An 18730-nucleotide genomic window follows, 5' to 3' on the forward strand; every position below is an offset into this window, starting at 1 on the left:
TACTACACATGCCTCATACCTTTGACAAAAACCTCTTACTGCCTCCACCAGCCCTCCTCCCATACCATACAATGCCAAAACATTCTGCAAGGTATCTTGATCAAACCCACCATATGCTTTCTCCAGATCCACAAATCCCATATAAAAACCCCTATGTTTCTCTAAGCACCTCTCACACACATTCTTTAAAGCAAATAACTGATTAACACATCCTCTACCACTACTGAAACCACAATGCTCCTCCCCAATCTGATGGTTTATACATGCCTACAATGTTTCATTCAATACAATGCCACACAACTTACCAGGTATCCTCAACAAACTTAACTCTGTAGTTTGAACAATCACCTGTATCACCCTTGATCTTATACAATGACACTATACATGCATCCCACAAATCCTCACGCCCCTTAACCATGATCCACACATACACTGTATATCCTTTCCAACCAATCAACAAAACAATCATCCCGTTCTCAATAAATTCAACTGCAATACCATCCACTCCAGCCACCTTGCCACATTTCATTATACGCAAAGCTTTCACCACCTCTTCTCTCTTCACAAAACCACTCTCCATGACTCTCACTTCACATACCACACAGACTCAAACATCCTACATCTGCTACTCTATCAACAACCACATTAAACAGTCCTTCAAAATACTAACTCCATCTCCTCCTCACTTCATAAATACCTGTTCACACTTCTAAGTTTGCTCCCTTCAACAATGCTTCTATCTGTTCTCTTGTTTTTTGCATATTATATACCTACTTCCAAAACATTGTATTTTCCCTAAAGTTTACAGATACTCTTTCACCCTAACTCTCTTCTCTCCTTTTCAACCCCTGCACCTTCCTCTTGACCTGCAGCTTTTTCTTTAATTTTCCACAATCATTTGTACTTATACCCTGTAAGCACCACCCAAATGCCTCAGTTTCCTCAGTTTTGTATTTTGCTAATAATCTTACTTCTTCATCCCACAACTCACTACCATTTCTAAGTTGCCCAACTACTACCTTGCATATGCCAAATGCATCACATGCATATGCCAACACTGCTTCCTTAAATACCTCCCATTCCTCAACCACTTTATTTACTCTGACCTTTTGCCATTCTACACAAAATCTTTCCAGATATTTCTCCTTACAAGTCTCTTTTAATAGCTCACTTACTCTCACCACTCTCTTCTCACCAGCATTGTTTCTTTTCCAAAAAACCAACAAATCTTCAGCCTTATCTCTAGAAGACAGTGATCAGACATCTCAATGGCAGCCCCTCTCAACATATTCACACCTAAAAGTCTCTCTTTCACATCTCTCCTACTCACATACATGTGCTTGCTCATATCCCTCTCTTTAAACCAAGTATTCTCAATCAAGAGTCCTTTTTCAGCATACAACTCCACAAGCTGTTCACAATTTCCATTCGTTACACTTTCTACTCCATACACTCAACTGCCACATTACTGACCTTTGCATTTAAATCACCCATCACAAATACCAATTCTCTAACATCAAAGCAGCTAACACACTCACTCAGCTGCTCCCAAAACACTTCCCTCTCATGATCTTTCTACTCAAGTCCTGGTGCACAAGCACTAATAATCATCAACCATCTCTCGCCATCAAATTTAATTTTCACCCACATCTATTTAAACTTACTTCCTTATAACAATAATGATAATAATGATGTTAATGGAAATGGTGAAGAGCTTGTAGATTTGTGTACTGAAAAAGGACTGTTGATTGGGAATACCTGGTTTAAAATGAGAGATATGCATAAGCATAAATATGTAAGTAGGAGAGATGGCCAGAGAACATTATTGGATTACGTGTTAATTGATAGGTGTGTGAAAGAGAGACTTTTGGATGTTAATGTGTTGAGAGGTGCAACTGGAGGGATGTCTGATCATTATCTTGTGGAGGCGAAGGTGACGATTTGTAGAGGTTTTCAGAAAAGAAGAGAGAATGTTGGGGTGAAGAGAGTGGTGAAAGTAAATGAGCTTGGGAAGGAGACTTGTGTGAGGAAGGACCAGGAGACTTAGTGCATAATGGAAAAAGGTGAGAGCAAAGGATGTAAGGGGAGTGGGGGAGGAATGGGATGTATTTAGGGAAGCAGTGATGGCTTGTGCAAAAGATGCTTGTGGCATGAGAAGCATGGGAGGTGGGCAGGTTAGAAAGGGTCGAAGGTGGTGGGATGAAGAAGATTATTAGAGAAAGAGAAGAGAGAGGCATCTGGATGATTTTTGCAGGTAAATAGTGCAAATGACTGAAAAATGTATAAAAAAAAAAAAAGAGGCAGGACATCAAGAGAAAGGGGAAAGAAGTGAAAAGAGGGCAAATGAGAGTTGGGGTGAGAGAGTATCATTAAATTTTAAGGAGAATAAAAGATGTTTTGGAAGGAGGTAAATAAAAGGCGTTCTTTAAGAAAAGAGAACAAATGGGAACATCGGTGATGGGGGCTAATGGGGAGGTAATAACAAGTAGTGGTGATAAGAGAAGGAGAGAGTATTTTCAAGGTTTGTTGAATGTGTTTGATGATAGAGTGGCAGATATTGGGTGTTTTGGTCAAGGTGGTGTGCGAAGTGAGAGGGTTAGGGACAATGATTTGGTAAACAGAGAAGAGGTAGTGAAAGCTTTGCGGAAGATTAAAGCCAGCAAGGCGGTGGGTTTGGATAGCATTGCAGTGGAACTTATTAAAAAAGGGGGCGAGTGTGCTGTTCACTGGTTGGTGAGGATATTCAATGTATGTATGGCTCGTGGTGAAGTGCCTGAGGATTGGCGGAATGCATGCATAGTGCCATTGTACATAGGTAAAGGGGATAAAGGTGAGTGCTCAAATTATAGAGGTATAAGTTTGTTGAGTATTCCTGGGAAATTATATGGGAGCGTATTGATCGAAAGGGTGAAGGCATATACAGAGCATCAGATTGGGGAAGAGCAGTGTGGTTTCAGAAGTGGTTGAGGATGTATAGATCAGGTGTTTGCTTTAAAGAGGTGAAGGCAAGTACAGAGTATCAGATTGGGGAAGAGCAGTGCGGTTTCAGAAGTGGTAGAGGATGTGTAGATCAGGTGTTTGCTTTGAAGAATGTATGTGAGAAATACTTAGAAAAACAAATAGATCTGTATGAAGCATTTATGGATCTTGAGAAAGGATATGATGGAGTTGATAAGAGATGCTTTGTGGAAAGTATTAAGAGTATATCATGTGGGAGGCAAGTTGCTGGAAACAGTGATAAGATTTTATCAAGGATGTACGGAATGTGTACGAGTAGGTAGAGAGGAAAGTGATTGGTTCTTAGTGAATGTCGGTTTGCAGAAGGGGTGCATGATGTCTCCATGGTTGTTTAATTTGTTTAAGAATGGGGTTGCTAAAGAGGTGAATGCAATAGCTTTGGAAAGAGGGGCAAGTACGCAGCCTGTTGTGGATGAGAGAGCTTGGGAAGTGAGTCAGTTGTTGTTCGCTGATGATACAGTGCTGGTAGCTGATTCGTGTGAGAAACTGCAGAAGCTGGTGACTGAGTTTGGGAAAGTGTGTGAAAGAAAAAAGTTGAGAGTAAATGTGAATATGAGCAAGGTTATTAGGTACAGTAGGGTTGAGGGATAAGTCAACTGGGATGTAAGTTTGAATGGAGAAAAATTGGAGGAAGTGAAGTGTTTTAGATATCTGGGTGTGGATTTGGCAGTGAATGGAACCATGGAAGAGGAAGTAAGTCACAGGGTGAGGGAGGGGGCGAAAGTTCTGGGAGCGTTGAAGAATGTGTGGAAGGCAAGAGCATTATCTCGGAAAGCAAAAATGGATATGTTTGAAGGAATAGTGGTTCCAACAATGTTATACGGTTGCTAGGCATGGGTTATAGATAGAGTTGTGCAGAGGAGGGTGGATGTGTTGGAAATGAGATGTTGGAGGACAAGAAGTGGTGTGAGGTGGTTTGATTGAGTAAGTAATGAAAGGGTAAGAGAGATGTGTGCTAATAAAAAGAGTGTGATTGAGAGAGCAGAAGAGGGTTTAATTGAAATGGTTTGGTCACATGGAGAGAATGAGTGAGGAAAGATTGACCAAGAGGATATATGTGTCAGAGGTGGAGGGAACGAGGAGAAGTGGGAGACCAAATTGGAGGTGGAAAGATGGAGTGAAAAAGATTTTGAGTGATCATGGCCTGAACATGCAGGAGGGTGAAAGGCGTGCAAGGAAGAGAGTGAATTGGAATGATGTGGTATATCGGGGTCGATGTGCTGTCAATGGATTGAACCAGGGCATGTGAAACGTCTGGGGTAAACCATGGAAAGTTCTGTGGGGCCTGGATGTGGAAAGGGAACTGTGGTTTCGGTGCATTATTACATGACAGCTAGAGACTGAGTGTGAGCAAATGGGGCCTTTGTTGTCTTTTCCTAGCACTACCTCGCACACATGAGGGCGGAGGGGGTTGTTATTCCACGTGTGGCGAGGTGGCGATGGGAATGAATAAAGGCAGACAGTATAAATTATGTACATGTGTATATATGTATATGTCTGTGTGTATATATATGCATACATTGAGATGTATAGGTATGTACATTTGCGTGTGTGGACGTGTATGTATATCCATGTGTATCTGGGTGGGCTGGGCCATTTTTTCGTCTGTTTTTGCTTTGCCGCTGTCTCCCGTGTTAGCGAGGTAGTGCAAAGAAACAGACGAAAGAAATGGCCCAACCCACACACATACACATGTATATACATACACGTCCACACACGCAAATATACATACCCATACATCTAAATGTACAAATATATATACACACAGACATATACATATATACATATGCACACAATTCACACTGTCTGCCTTTATTCATTCCCATCCCCACCTCACCACACATGGAATAATATCCCCCTCCCCCATCATGTGTGCGAGGTAGCACTAGGAAAAGACAACAAAGGCCTCATTCGTTCACATTCAGTCTCTAGCTGTCATGCAATAATGCCCGAAACCACAGCTCCCTTTCCACATCCAGGCCCCACACAACTTTCCATGGTTTACCCAAGACGCTTCACATGCCCTGGTTCAATCCATTGACAGCATGTCGACCCCGGTATACCACATCAACCCAATTCATTCTATTCCTTGCCCGCCTTTCACCCTCCTGAATGTTCAGGCCCCGATCACTCAAAATCTTTTTCACTCCATCTTTCCACCTCCAATTTGGTCTCCCACTTCTCCTCGCTCCCTCCACCTCTGAAACATATATCCTCCTGGTCAATCTTTCCTCACTCATTCTCTCCATGTGCCCAAACCATTTCAAAACACCCTCTTCTGCTCTCTCAACCATGCTCTTTTTATTTCCACACATCTCTCTTACCCTTAAATTACTTACATGAGCAAACCACCTCACCCAATATATTGTCCTCAAACATCTCATTTCCAGCACATCCACCCTCCGGCGCACAACTCTATCCATAGCCCACGCCTCGCAACCATACAACATTGTTGGAACCACTATTCCTTCAAACATACCCATTTTTGCTTTCGGAGATAATGTTCTCAACTTCCACACATTCTTCAAGGCTCCCAGGATTTTCGCCCCCTCCCCCACCCTATGATTCACTTCTGCTTCCATGGTTCCATCCGCTGCCAGATCCACTCCCAGATATATATATATTTATTTATTTCATTTTGCTTTGTCGCTGTCTCCCGCGTTAGCAAGGTAGCGTAAGGAAACAGACGAAAGAATGACCCAACCAACCCACATACACATGTGTATACATACACGTCCACACACGCAAATATACATACCTATGCATCTCAACATATACATATATATATAGCCACACAAAGACATGTACATATATACACATGTACACAATTCATGCTGTCTGCCTTTATTAATTCCCATCACCACCTCGCCACACATGAAATAACAACCCCCTCCCCCCTCATGTGTGCGAGGTAACGCTAGGAAAACATAACAAAGGCCCCATTCGTTCACACTCAGTCTCTAGCTGTCATGTAATAATGCACCGAAACCACAGCTCCCTTTCCACATCCAGGCCCCACAGAACTTTCCATGGTTTACCCCAGATGCTTCACATGCCCTGCTTCAATCCATTGACAGCACGTCGACCCCGGTATATCACATCGTTCCAATTCACTCTATTCCTTGCACACCTTTCACCCTCCTGCATGTTATGGCCCTGATCACTTAAAATCTTTTTCACTCTATCTTTCCACCTCCAATTTGGTCTCCCACTTCTCCTCGTTCCCTCCACCTTCGACACATATATCCTCTTGGTCAATTTTTCCTCACTCATTCTCTCCATGAGACCAAACCATTTCAAAACACCCTCTTCTGCTCTCTCAACCACATTCTTTTTATTACCACACATCTCTCTTACCCTTACATTACTTACTTGATCAAACCACCTCGCACCACATATTGTCCTCAAACACCTCATTTCCAGCACATCCACCCTCCTCTGCACAAATCTATCCAGAGCCCACACCTCGCAGCCATACAACATTGTTGGATTCACTATTCCTTCAAACATACCCATTTTTGCTTTCCAAGATAATGTTCTCGACTTCCACACATTCTTCAAGGCTCCCAGAACTTTCGCCCCCTCCCCCACCCTATGATTCACTTCTGCTTCCATGGTTCCATCCGCTGCCAAATCCACTCCCAAATATCTAAAACACTTCACTTCCTCCAGTTTTTCTCCATTCAAACTTACCTCCCAATTGACTTGACCCTCAACCCTACTGTACCTAATAACCTTGCTCTTATTCACAATTACTCTCAGCTTTCTTCTTTCACACACTTTACCAAACTCAGTCTCCAGCTTCTGCAGTTTCTCACAAGATTCAGCCACCAGTGCTGCATCATCAGTGAACAACAACTGACTCACTTCCCAAGCTCTCTCATCAACAACAGACTGCATACTTGCCCCTCTTTCCAAAACTTTTGCATTCATCTCCCTAACAACCCCATTCAAAAACAAATTAAACAACCATGGAGACATCACACACCCCTGCTGCAAACCTACATTCACTGAGAACCAATCACTTCCCTCTCTTCCTACACTTACAAATGCCTTACATCCTCGATAAAAACTTTTCACTGCTTCTAACAACTTGCCTCACACACTATATATTCTTAATACCTTCCACAGACCATCTCTATCAACTCTTATCATATGCCTTCTCCAGATCCATAAATGCTACATACAAATCCATTTGCTTTTCTAAGTATTTCTCACATACATTCTTCAAAGCAAACACCTGATCCACACATCCTCTACCACTTCTGAAACCACACTGCTCTTCCCCAATCTGATGCTCTGTACATGCCTTCACCCTCTCAATAATACCCTCCCATATAATTTACCAGGAATACTCAACAAACTTATACCTCTGTAATTTGAGCACTCACCTTTGTTCCCTTTGCCTTTGTACAATGGCACTATGCAAGCATTCCGCCAATCCTCAGGCACCTCACCATGAATCATACATACATTAAATAACCTTACCAACCAGTCAACAATACAGTCACCCCCTTTTTTAATAAATTACACTGCAATACCATACAAACCCACTGCTTTCCTGGCTTTCATCTTCCTCAAAGCTTTTACTACCTCTTCTCTGTTTACCAAATCATTTTCCCTAACCCTCTCACTTTGCACACCACCTCAACCAAAACTCCCTATATCTGCCACTCTATCATCAAACACATTCAACAAACCTTCAAAATGCTCACTCCATCTCCTCACATCACCACTACTTGATATCACCTCCCCATTTGCCCCCTTCACTGAGGTTCCCATTTGTTCCCTTGTCTTTCGCACTTTATTTACCTCCTTCCAAAACATCTTTTTATTCTCCCTAGAATTTAATGATACTCTCTCACCCCAACTCTCATTTGTCCTCTTTTTCATCTCTTGCACCTTTCTCTTGACCTCCTGCCTCTTTCTTTTATACATCTTCCACTCATTTGCATTATTTCCCAGCAAAAATCGTCCAAATGCATCCCTCTTCTCTTTCACTGATAATCTTACTTCTTCATCCCACCAATCACTCCCCTTTCTAATCTGCCCACCTCCCACGCTTCTCATACCACAAGCATCTTTTGCACATGCCATCACTGCTTCCCTAAATACATCCCATTCCTCCCACACTCCCCTTACCTCCTTTGTTCTCACCTTTTTCCATTCTGTACTCAGTCTCTCCTGGTACTTCCTCACACAAGTCTCCTTCCCAAGCTCACTTACTCTCACCACTCTCTTCACCCCAAAATTCTCTCTTCTTTTCAGAAAACCCCTACAAATCTTCACCTTCACCTCCACAAGATAATGATCATACATCCCTCCAGTTGCACCTCTCAGCACACTAACATCCAAAGTCTCTCTTTCGCGCGCCTATCAATTAACATGTAATCCAATAACACTTTTTGGCCTAGGGATAGGGGAGAAAGAATACTTCACATGCATTCCTCACGTGTCATAGAAGGCGACTAAAGGGGACGGGAGCGGGGTACTAGAAACCCTCCCCTCCTTGTATTTTAACTTTCTAAAAGGAGAAACAGAAGAAGGAGTCACGCGGGGAGGGCTCATCCTCCTCGAAGGCTCAGATTGGGGTGTCATAAATGTGTGTGGATGTAACCAAGACAAGAAAAAAGGAGAGATAGGTAGTATGTTTGAGGAAAGGAACCTGGATGTTTTGGCTCTGAGTGAAACGAAGCTCAAGGGTAAAGGGGAAGAGTGGTTTGGGAATGTCTTGGGAGTAAAGTCAGGGGTTAGTGAGAGGACAAGAGCAAGGGAAGGAGTAGCACTACTCCTGAAACAGGAGTGGTGGGAGTATGTGACAGAATGTACAAAAGTAAACACTAGGTTGATATGGGTAAAACTGAAAGTTGATGGAGAGAGATGGGTGATTATTGGTGCATATGTACCTGGGCATGAGAAAAAAGATCATGAGAGGCAAGTGTTTTGGGAGCAGCTGAATGAGTGTGTTAGTGGTTTTGAAATGCGAGACTGGGTTATAGTGATGGGTGATTTGAATGCAAAGGTGAGTAATGCGGCAGTTGAGGGAATAATTGGTATACATGGGGTGTTCAGTGCTGTAAATGGAAATGATGAAGAGTTTGTAGATTTATGTGCTGAAAAAGGACTGGTGATTGGGAATACCTGGTTTAAAAAGAGAGATATACATAAGTATACATATGTAAGTAGGAGATATATATTTGTTCATACTACTTGCCATTTCCCACGTTAGCGAGGTAGCGTTAAGATGAGGACTGAGCCTCTGAGGGAATATCCTCACTTGGCCCCCTTCTCTGTTCCTTCTTTTGGAAAATTAAAAAAGAGAGGGGAGGATTTCCAGCCACCCGCTCCCTCCCCTTTAAGTTGCCTTCTATGACACGCAGGGAATACGTGGGAAGTATTCTTTCTCCCCTACCCCCAGGGATAATATATATATTTTATTTATTTATTTATTTTGCTTTGTCGCTGTCTCCCGCATTTGTGAGGTAGCGCAAGGAAACAGACGAAAGAAATGGCCCAACCCACCCCCATACACATGAATATACACACATGTCCACACACGCAAATATACATACCAATACATCTCGATGTACACATACATATACATATACAGACACATACATATATACCCATGCACACAATTCACACTGTCTGCCTTTATTCATTCCCATCGCCACCTCGCCAAACATGGAATACCATCCCCCTCCCCCCTCATATGTGCGGGGTAGCGCTAGGAAAAGACAACAAAAGGCCTCATTCGTTCACACTCAGTCTCTAGCAGTCATGCAATAATGCATCAAAACCACAGCTCCCTTTCCACATCCAGGCCCCACACAGCTTTCCATGGTTTACCCCAGATGCTTCACAGGCCCTGATTCAATCCACTGACAGCACGTCAACCCCGGTATACCACATCGATCCAATTCACTCTATTCCTTGCCTGCCTTTCACCCTCCTGCATGTTCAGGCCATGATCACTCAAAATCTTTTTCACTCCATCTTTCCACCTCCAATTTAGTCTCCCACTTCTCCTCGTTCCCTCCACCTCCGACACATATATCCTCTTGGTCAATCTTTCCTCACTCATTCTCTCCATGTGACCAAACCATTTCAAAACACCCTCTTCTGCTCTCTCAACCACGCTCTTTTTATTTCCACACATCTCTCTTACCCTTACATTACTTACTTGATCAAACCACCTCACACCACACATTGTCCTCAAACATCTCATTTCCAGCACATCCACCCTCCTGCGCACAACTCTATCCATAGCCCACACCTCGCAGCCATACAACATTGTTGGAACCACTATTCCTTCAAACATACCCATTTTTGCTTTCCGAGATAATGTTCTCGACTTCCACACATTCTTCAAGGCTCCCAGGATTTTCGCCCCCTCCCCCACCCTATGATTCACTTCCGCTTCCATGGTTCCATCCGCTGCCAGATCCACTCCCAGATACCTAAAACACTTTACTTCCTTCAGTTTTGCTCCATTCAAACTTACCTCCCAATTGACTTGACCCTCAACCCTACTGTACCTAATAACCTTGCTCTTATTCACATTTACTCTTAACTTTCTTCTTTCACACACTTTACCAAACTCAGTCACCAGCTTCTGCAGTTTCTCACATGAATCAGCCACCAGCACTGTATCATCAGCGAACAACAACTGACTCACTTCCCAAGCTCTCTCATCCACAACAGACTTCATTTTTGCCCCTCTTTCCAAAACTCTTGCATTCACCTCCCTAACAACCCCATCCACAAACAAATTAAACAACCATGGAGACATCACACACCCCTGCCGCAAACCTACATTCATATATATATATATACTTTGTCGCTGTCTCCCGCGTTTGCGAGGTAGCGCAAGGAAACAGACGAAAGAAATGGCCCAACCCCCCCCCATACACATGTATATACATACGTCCACACATGCAAATATACATACCTCCACAGCTTTCCATGGTTTACCCCAGACACTTCGCATGCCCTGATTCAATCCACTGACAGCACATCAACCTCGGTACACCACATCGATCCAATTCGCTCTATTCCCCGCCCTCCCCCCACCCTCCCGCATGTTCAGGCCCCGACCACTCAAGATCTCTTTCACTCCATCCCTCCACCTCCAATTTGGTCTCCCACTTCTCCTCGTTCCCTCCACCTCCGACACATATATCCTCTTGGTCAATCTTTCCTCACTCATCCTCTCCATGTGCCCAAACCACTTCAAAACACCCTCTTCTGCTCTCTCAACCACACTCTTTTTATTCCCACACATCTCTCTTACCCTTACGTTACTCACTCGATCAAACCACCTCACACCACACATTGTCCTCAAACATCTCATTTCCAGCACATCCATCCTCCTGCGCACAACTTTATCCATCGCCCATGCCTCGCAACCATATATATATATATATATATATATATATATATATATATATATATATATATATATATATATAACAGCAGGTTTGGATGGTATTGCACTGGAATTTATTAAAAAAGGGGGTGACTGTATTATTGACTGGTTGGTAAGGTTATTTAATGTATGTATGACTCATGGTGAGGTGCCTGAGGATTGGCAGAATCCATGCATAGTGCCATTGTACAAAGGCAAAGGGGATAAGAGTGAGTGCTCAAATTACAGAGGTATAAGTTTGTTGAGTATTCCTGGGAAATTATATGGGAGGGTATTCACTGAGAGGGTGAAAGCATGTACAGAGCATCAGACTGGGGAAGAGCAGTGTGGTTTCAGAAGTGGTAGAGGATGTGTGGATCAGGTGTTTGCTTTGAAGAATGTATGTGAGAAATACTTAGAAAAGCAAATGGATTTGTATGTAGCATTTATGGATCTGGAGAAGGCATATGATAGAGTTGATAGAGATGCTCTGTAGAAGGTATTAAGAATATATGGTGTGGGAGGCAAGTTGTTAGAAGCAGTGAAAAGTTTTTATCGAGGATGTAAGGCATGTGTACGTGTAGGAAGAGAGGAAAGTGATTAGTTCTCAGTGAATGTAGGTTTGCAGCAGGGGTGTGTGATGTCTCCATGGTTGTTTAATTTGTTTATTGATGGGGTTGTTAGGGAGGTGAATGCAAGAGTTTTGGAAAGAGGGGCAAGTATGAAGTCTGTTGGGGATGAGACAGCTTGGGAAGTGAGTCAGTTGTTGTTCGATGATGATACAGCGCTGGTGGCTGATTCATGTGAGAAACTGCAGAAGCTGGTGACTGAGTTTGGTAAAGTGTGTGAAAGAAGAAAGCTAAGAGTAAATGTGAATAAGAGCAAGGTTATTAGGTAGCAAGGTAGCGCAAGGAAACAGACGAAAGAATGGCCCAACCCACCCACATACACATGTATATACATACATGGCCACACATGCAAATATACATACCTATACATCTCAATGTACACATATATATACACACACGGACATATACATATATACACATGTGCATAATTCATAGTCTGCCTTTATTTATTCCCATCGCCACCCCGCCACACATGGAATAACAACCCCCTCCCCCCTCATGTGTGCGAGGTAGCGCTAGGAAAACACAAGAAAGGCCACATTCGTTTACACTCAGTCTGTAGCTGTCATGTAATAATGCACCAAAACCACAGCTCCCTTTCCAAATCTAGGCCCCACAGAACTTTCCATGGTTTACCCCAGATGCTTCACATGCCCTGCTTCAATCCATTGACAGCACGTCGACCCCGGTATACCACATCATTCCAAGTCACTCTATTCCTTGCACGCCTTTCACCCTCCTGCATGCTCAGGCACCGATCACTCAAAATCTTTTTCACTCCATCTTTCCACCTCCAATTTCGTCTCCCACTTCTCCTCGTTCCCTCCACCTCTGACACATATATCCTCTTGGTCAATCTTTCCTCACTCATTCTCTCCATGTGACCAAACCATTTAAAACACCCTCTTCTGCTCTCTCAACCACACTGTTTTTATTTCCACACATCTCTCTTACCCTTTCATTACTTACTCGATCAAATAAATGAATATAAATGAATAATAGTAAAGGTGAGAGTAAATGAAGCAAGGGGAGTGGGAGAGGAACAGGAGATATTTAGGGAAGTAGTGCTTGCAAGTGCAAGAGATGCATATGGCATGCGAAAGGTGGGAGGCTGGCAGTTTAGAAAGGGTAGCAAGTGGTGGGAAGAGGAAAAGTTGCTTGTGAATGAGAAAAGAGAGGCATCTGGGTGATAATGACAGGGAAGGAGCACAAATGATTAAGAGATTTATAGGAAAAAGTGGCAGAAGGTCAAGAGGAAGGTGCAGGTGTTGAAAAAGAGGGCAAATGAGAGTTGGGGTGAGCAAAGTATTAGTAAGCTCTGGGGAGAATAAGATATTTCTGAAGAAGGTACATAATGTGAAATGACAAGAGAACAAATGGGAACACCAGAGAAGGGGACAAAAGGGGAAGTGTTAAAAGGTAGTAATGACATGTAGGTGTTGAAAAAGAGAGCAAATGAGAGTTGGGGTGAGCAAGTATTAGTAGGTTCTATGGAGAATAAGATATTTTGGAAGAAGGTACATAATGTGAAATAACAAGAAAACAAATGGGAACACCAGTAAAGGGGACAATAGGATAAGTGTTAAAAGGTAGTAATGAAGTGAGGAGATTGACTGAGTATTTTGAAGAATTGTGAAACATGTTTAATGATCAGAAAAGCAAATATAGGGTGTTTTGGTTAGGGTGGTATCCAAAATGAGAGTCATGGAGTGTGGTTTGGCAAAGAGACATGTGATGAAAGCCTTGTGTAAGATAAACTGCAGCGCGGTATCTGGAACATATGGCATTGTAGTTGAATTCATTAAGAAAGGGGTTGACTATGTTGTTAATGAGTTGGTTTGGCTTTTCAATGCATGTATACATCAAAGTGAGGTGCCTCAGGATTGGCAAAATGCATGTACAAAATACATGTTATTGTATAAAGGTAAGGGGGATAAAGGTGAGTGTTCGAACTAAAGAGGAATAAGTGCACTGAGTATACTTGGTAAGTTGCATAGCAGGGTATTGACTGTAAGCATGAGAGCATGTACAAAACATAAGATTGGGGAGAAGCAGTGTGGTTTCAGAAGTGGTAGAGGATGTGTGGATGAGGTGTTTGCCTCAAAGAATGTCTTCCAAAAAATACTTAATAAAACACATGGATTTTTATGTTCCTGAGAGTCCACGGGGAAAATCAAACATGATAAGTTCCCAAGTACATTTTCGTGTAATAATCACATCAAAAGGGGAGCGTGAGAGCATGTACAAAACATAAGATTGGGGAGAAGCAGTGTGGTTTCAGAAGTGGTAGAGGATGTGTGGATGAGGTGTTTGCTTCAAAGAATAAATCTTCCAATATTTAATAAAACACATGGATTTTTATGTTCCTAAGATCTTAGTCCATGGGGAAAATCAAACATGATAAGTTCCCAAGTGCACTTTCGTGTAATAATCACATCATCAGGGGAGATACAAGAAAGAAATATAAGTCAGTTGATATACAACGAAGAGATGTAGCTAGGATGCCATTTGGTAAACAAGTGATTGTCCAAGACAGACAATGAGCATATCATAAACTTATCATGCGGACAAGAAGAGGCACTGTTTACAAATTTTATCAACAATAAAGTTATCCGATTAGTATAGACCTTCACTATTATTAAGGTTATAATTATTTGTGTATTCAATAATATAAGATTCAATGATATTTCTCATAGTACTGGAGTTAAGAGTTAATAACTGAGATGGCATTGCTCAATACAATGATCATAGTTTTAACATGAGTAAACAAGGCATTTGATGTTCTTATACTATATTTATGTTGCTTAAGTCTAACAGAAAGATCCTTACCAGTCTGCCAAACATAATACTTATCACAGTTACTAAATGGCACATTACAGATGCATCCAAAACAATTTTCTGGTGCGTTCCTGATTAAGAAATTCTTTATAGTATAATTGGTGCAGAAGGCAACATTTACATTAAGGATTTAAGCAACATAGGGAGTAATATAAAATCATTATTAAAAGGGAGAACTAAAAGATTTTTGGGCAGACTGGTAAGGATCTTTCTGTTAGACTTAAGCAACATAAATATAGTATAAGAACAGGACAATAATTAAATGCCTTGTTTAATCACGTTAAAAACTATGATCATTGTAATGACTTGAGTAATGCCATCTCAGTTTCTCCAGTACCATGAGAAATATCATTCAATCTTCTATTATTAGATACACAAAGAATTATAACCTTAATATTTGTGAAGGTCTATACAAATTGGATAGCTTTACTGTTCATAAAATTTGTAAACAGTTCCCCTTCGTGTCCACATAATAAGTTTATGATACGCTCGTTGTCTGTCTTGGACAATCACTTGAATTACCAAATGGCATCCTAGCTATGTCTCTTCGTTGTATATCAACTGACTTATATTTCTTTCTTGTATCTCCCCTGATGATGTGATTATTACATGAAAGTGCACTTGGGAACTTATCGTGTTTCATTTTCCCCATGAACTCATAGAAATATACTTGATTGGATCTTTATGTGTTATTTAACAATCTCAAGATGGCATATGATATGGCTGATAGAGATGCTTTGTGGAAGGTCTTAAGAATATATGGTTTGAGCAGAAAGTTGCTAGAAGCAGAGAGTTTTTATCAAGGGGGTACAGTATGCATATGAGTAGGAAGAGAGGAGAGTGAATGGTTCCAAGAGAAGTTGGTCTGTGGCAAGGGTGTGTGATGTCACCATCGCTGTTCAGTTTGTTTACAGATGGGGTGGTGAGGGAGGCAAATGCAAAAGTCTTGGAGAGAGGGGCAAGTATACAGTCTGCAGGGGATGAGAAGGCCTAGAAGTCAGGAAGTTTTTGTTTGCTGACGATACAGCACTGGTGGCTGATTCAAGTAAAAAACTGCAGAAGTTGGTGACTGGGTTTGGAAAAATGTGTGAAAAGAGACTTGATAGGGATTGTGAATAAAGGCAAGGTTATTAGGTTAAGAAGCAGGGTTGAGGGACAGGTTAGTTGAAGTGCAAGTTTAAAAGGAGAAATATTTTAAGAAATGATGTGTTTCAGATATCTGGGAGTGGACATGTCAGAGAAATGAACGATGGAAGCAGAAGTAAGTCATACGGTGGAGGAGAGGGTAAAGGTTCTGGAAGCACTGAAAAACATGTGAAAAGAAAGAATGTTACTTGGAAGGGCAAAAATGGGTATGTCTGAACAAACAGCAGTCCCAACAACATTATATGAATGTGAGGCATGGGCTATAGATGAGGCTGTGTGGATGAGGGTGGATGAGTTGGAAATCAAATGTTGAGAACAATATGTGGTGTGAGGTGGTTTGATCAAGTAAGTAATGACAGGGTAAGAAAGATGTGTGGTAATAACAAGAATGTGTATGAGAGAGCCGAAGAGGGTGTGCTTAAATAGTTTGGACTTACTGAGAAGGGTGTGCTGAAATAGTTTGAACATACTGAGAAGGCGTGAGGAAAGGTTGTCAACGAAGATATATGTGTCAGAAGTGGAGAGAACAAAGAGAAAGGATAGACCATATTGGAGATGGAGGGATGGAGTGAAAAAGATTTTGAGTGATCAGAGCCTGAACATGCAAAGTGGGTGAAATGTGTGCATGGGATAAAGCAAATTGGAATGATCTGGAATAAAAGGGCAGACGTGCTGTCAATGGACAGAACCAGGGTATGTGAAGCAGCCAGGGGAAACCTGGAAAGGTCCGCAGGGTCTGGTTGTGGTAAAGGGGCCGTAACTTTGGTGCATTACACATGAAAGCTATCTCGCTAATGTAGGAAACGGTGAACTGTATGAAAATAAATACATAAGATGAATGTTTATGAATCACATTAAAGCTTAGGACTGCTCCTGGCAGACTTTACACACAAGTGGTTAAACACTCATTCAAGAATTTTTCAAATTTTCGACATCACATTTTTCTAATTCAATAATTTCTTTTAGATAAAAAACACACACACACGAAAGTAAATTTTGACTACACACTATGCCCCTGAAGCTGGCACCACTGTAAATATGAATAAATTAGCTATACTACAATAACAATTGAAACTTACTGGAAATTCAATCTTCTTCTGACAATCTCCAACTCTGACAAGAGCAAGAGACTTGTAAGTGAGACAGATATGGTGTTCTCCAGTTAGCCCCTTACTGCTACCAAGGCTTCTTGGCTGCACTACCACTAGCCAAACATGTTCTGTAAAATATTCAAATAACCAATACAATAAGATTACATGTGTAATCAACATTATGTATCACAGTTAACAGAAATATGGATATTTTCTGGCAAATGCACAAAACACAAGTAAGCAACCTTCATTCATCCAGAATTTCAAATGAACTTTGCCCCATCAATCTTAACAGAATATATCACTTTCCATCAAATCAAAATTCATATCCACAGTATTTTCCTTTCTATCCATAGCTGCAGCCCATTACTTCACTACTTTGCAAAATTATTCTTAACGAAAAGCATCAGTAAAAATCCAGTAACAATTTACATTCACGTATAGTAAAATCCTAATTAATATTCCTATTCAAAGACAGCATACAATTAAGAGTGAATCAAACACTTACCTGCCAAATAAGAGAAAATCTTGACCTTTACTTACACAAAAAGAATCTCATATTTTATTAGCTTCCATAAAATATCACTTGGGACTTGTGTGAGGAAGTACCAGGAGAGACTGAGTACAGAATGGAAAAAGGTGAGAACAATGGAAGTAAGGGGAGTGGGGGAGGAATGGGATGTATTTAGGGAATCAGTGATGGATTGCACAAAAGATGCTTGTGGCATGAGAAGAGTGGGAGGTGGGTTGATTAGAAAGGGTAGTGAGTGGTGGGATGAAGAAGTAAGAGTATTAGTGAAAGAGAAGAGAGAGGCATTTGGACGATTTTTGCAGGGAAAAATGCAATTGAGTGGGAGATGTATAAAAGAAAGAGACAGGAGGTCAAGAGAAAGGTGCAAGAGGTGAAAAAAAGGGCAAATGAGAGTTGGGGTGAGAGAGTATCATTAAATTTTAGGGAGAATAAAAAGATGTTCTGGAAGGAGGTAAATAAAGTGCGTAAGACAAGGGAGCAAATGGGAACTTCAGTGAAGGGCACAAATGGGGAGGTGATAACAAGTAGTGGTGATGTGAGAAGGAGATGGAGTGAGTATTTTGAAGGTTTGTTGAATGTGTTTGATGATAGAGTGGCAGATATAGGATGTTTTGGTCGAGGTGGTGTGCAAAGTGAGAGGGTTAGGGAAAAGGATTTGGTAAAAAGAGAAGAGGTAGTAAAAGCTTTGCGGAAGATGAAAGCCAGCAAGGCAGCAGGTTTGGATGGTACTGCAGTGGAATTTATTAAAAAAGGAGGTGACTGTATTGTTGACTGGTTGGTAAGGTTATTCAATGTATGTATGACTCATGGTGAGGTGCCTGAGGATTGGTGGAATGCGTGCATAGTGCCATTGTACAAAGGCAAAGGGGATAAGAGTGAGTGCTCAAATTACAGAGGTATAAGTTTGTTGAGTATTCCTGGTAAATTATATGGGAGGGTATTGATTGAGAGGGTGAAGGCATGTACAGAGCATCAGATTGGGGAAGAACAGTGTGGTTTCAGAAGTGGTAGAGGATGTGTGGATCAGGTGTTTGCTTTGAAGAATGTATGTGAGAAATACTTAGAAAAG

At 41.5% G+C, this 18730-nt stretch overlaps 1 protein-coding gene across 14 annotated transcripts in view; it reads right to left on the reverse strand.

The window, feature by feature from the left end:
- The window catches only part of LOC139756701 (uncharacterized), a 378118-nt gene that overhangs the window by 159102 nt on the left and 200286 nt on the right, over positions 1–18730 (reverse strand). For all 14 annotated transcript variants that reach the window (XM_071676382.1, XM_071676380.1, XM_071676379.1 and 11 more), the window contains one exon: positions 17118–17257. In XM_071676382.1, coding sequence (XP_071532483.1) covers positions 17118–17257 — 140 coding nt within the window. The remainder of the gene's footprint in view (positions 1–17117; positions 17258–18730) is intronic.

This window comes from Panulirus ornatus, chromosome 23 (assembly GCF_036320965.1).
Source record: "Panulirus ornatus isolate Po-2019 chromosome 23, ASM3632096v1, whole genome shotgun sequence".
NCBI lineage: Eukaryota > Metazoa > Arthropoda > Malacostraca > Decapoda > Palinuridae > Panulirus > Panulirus ornatus.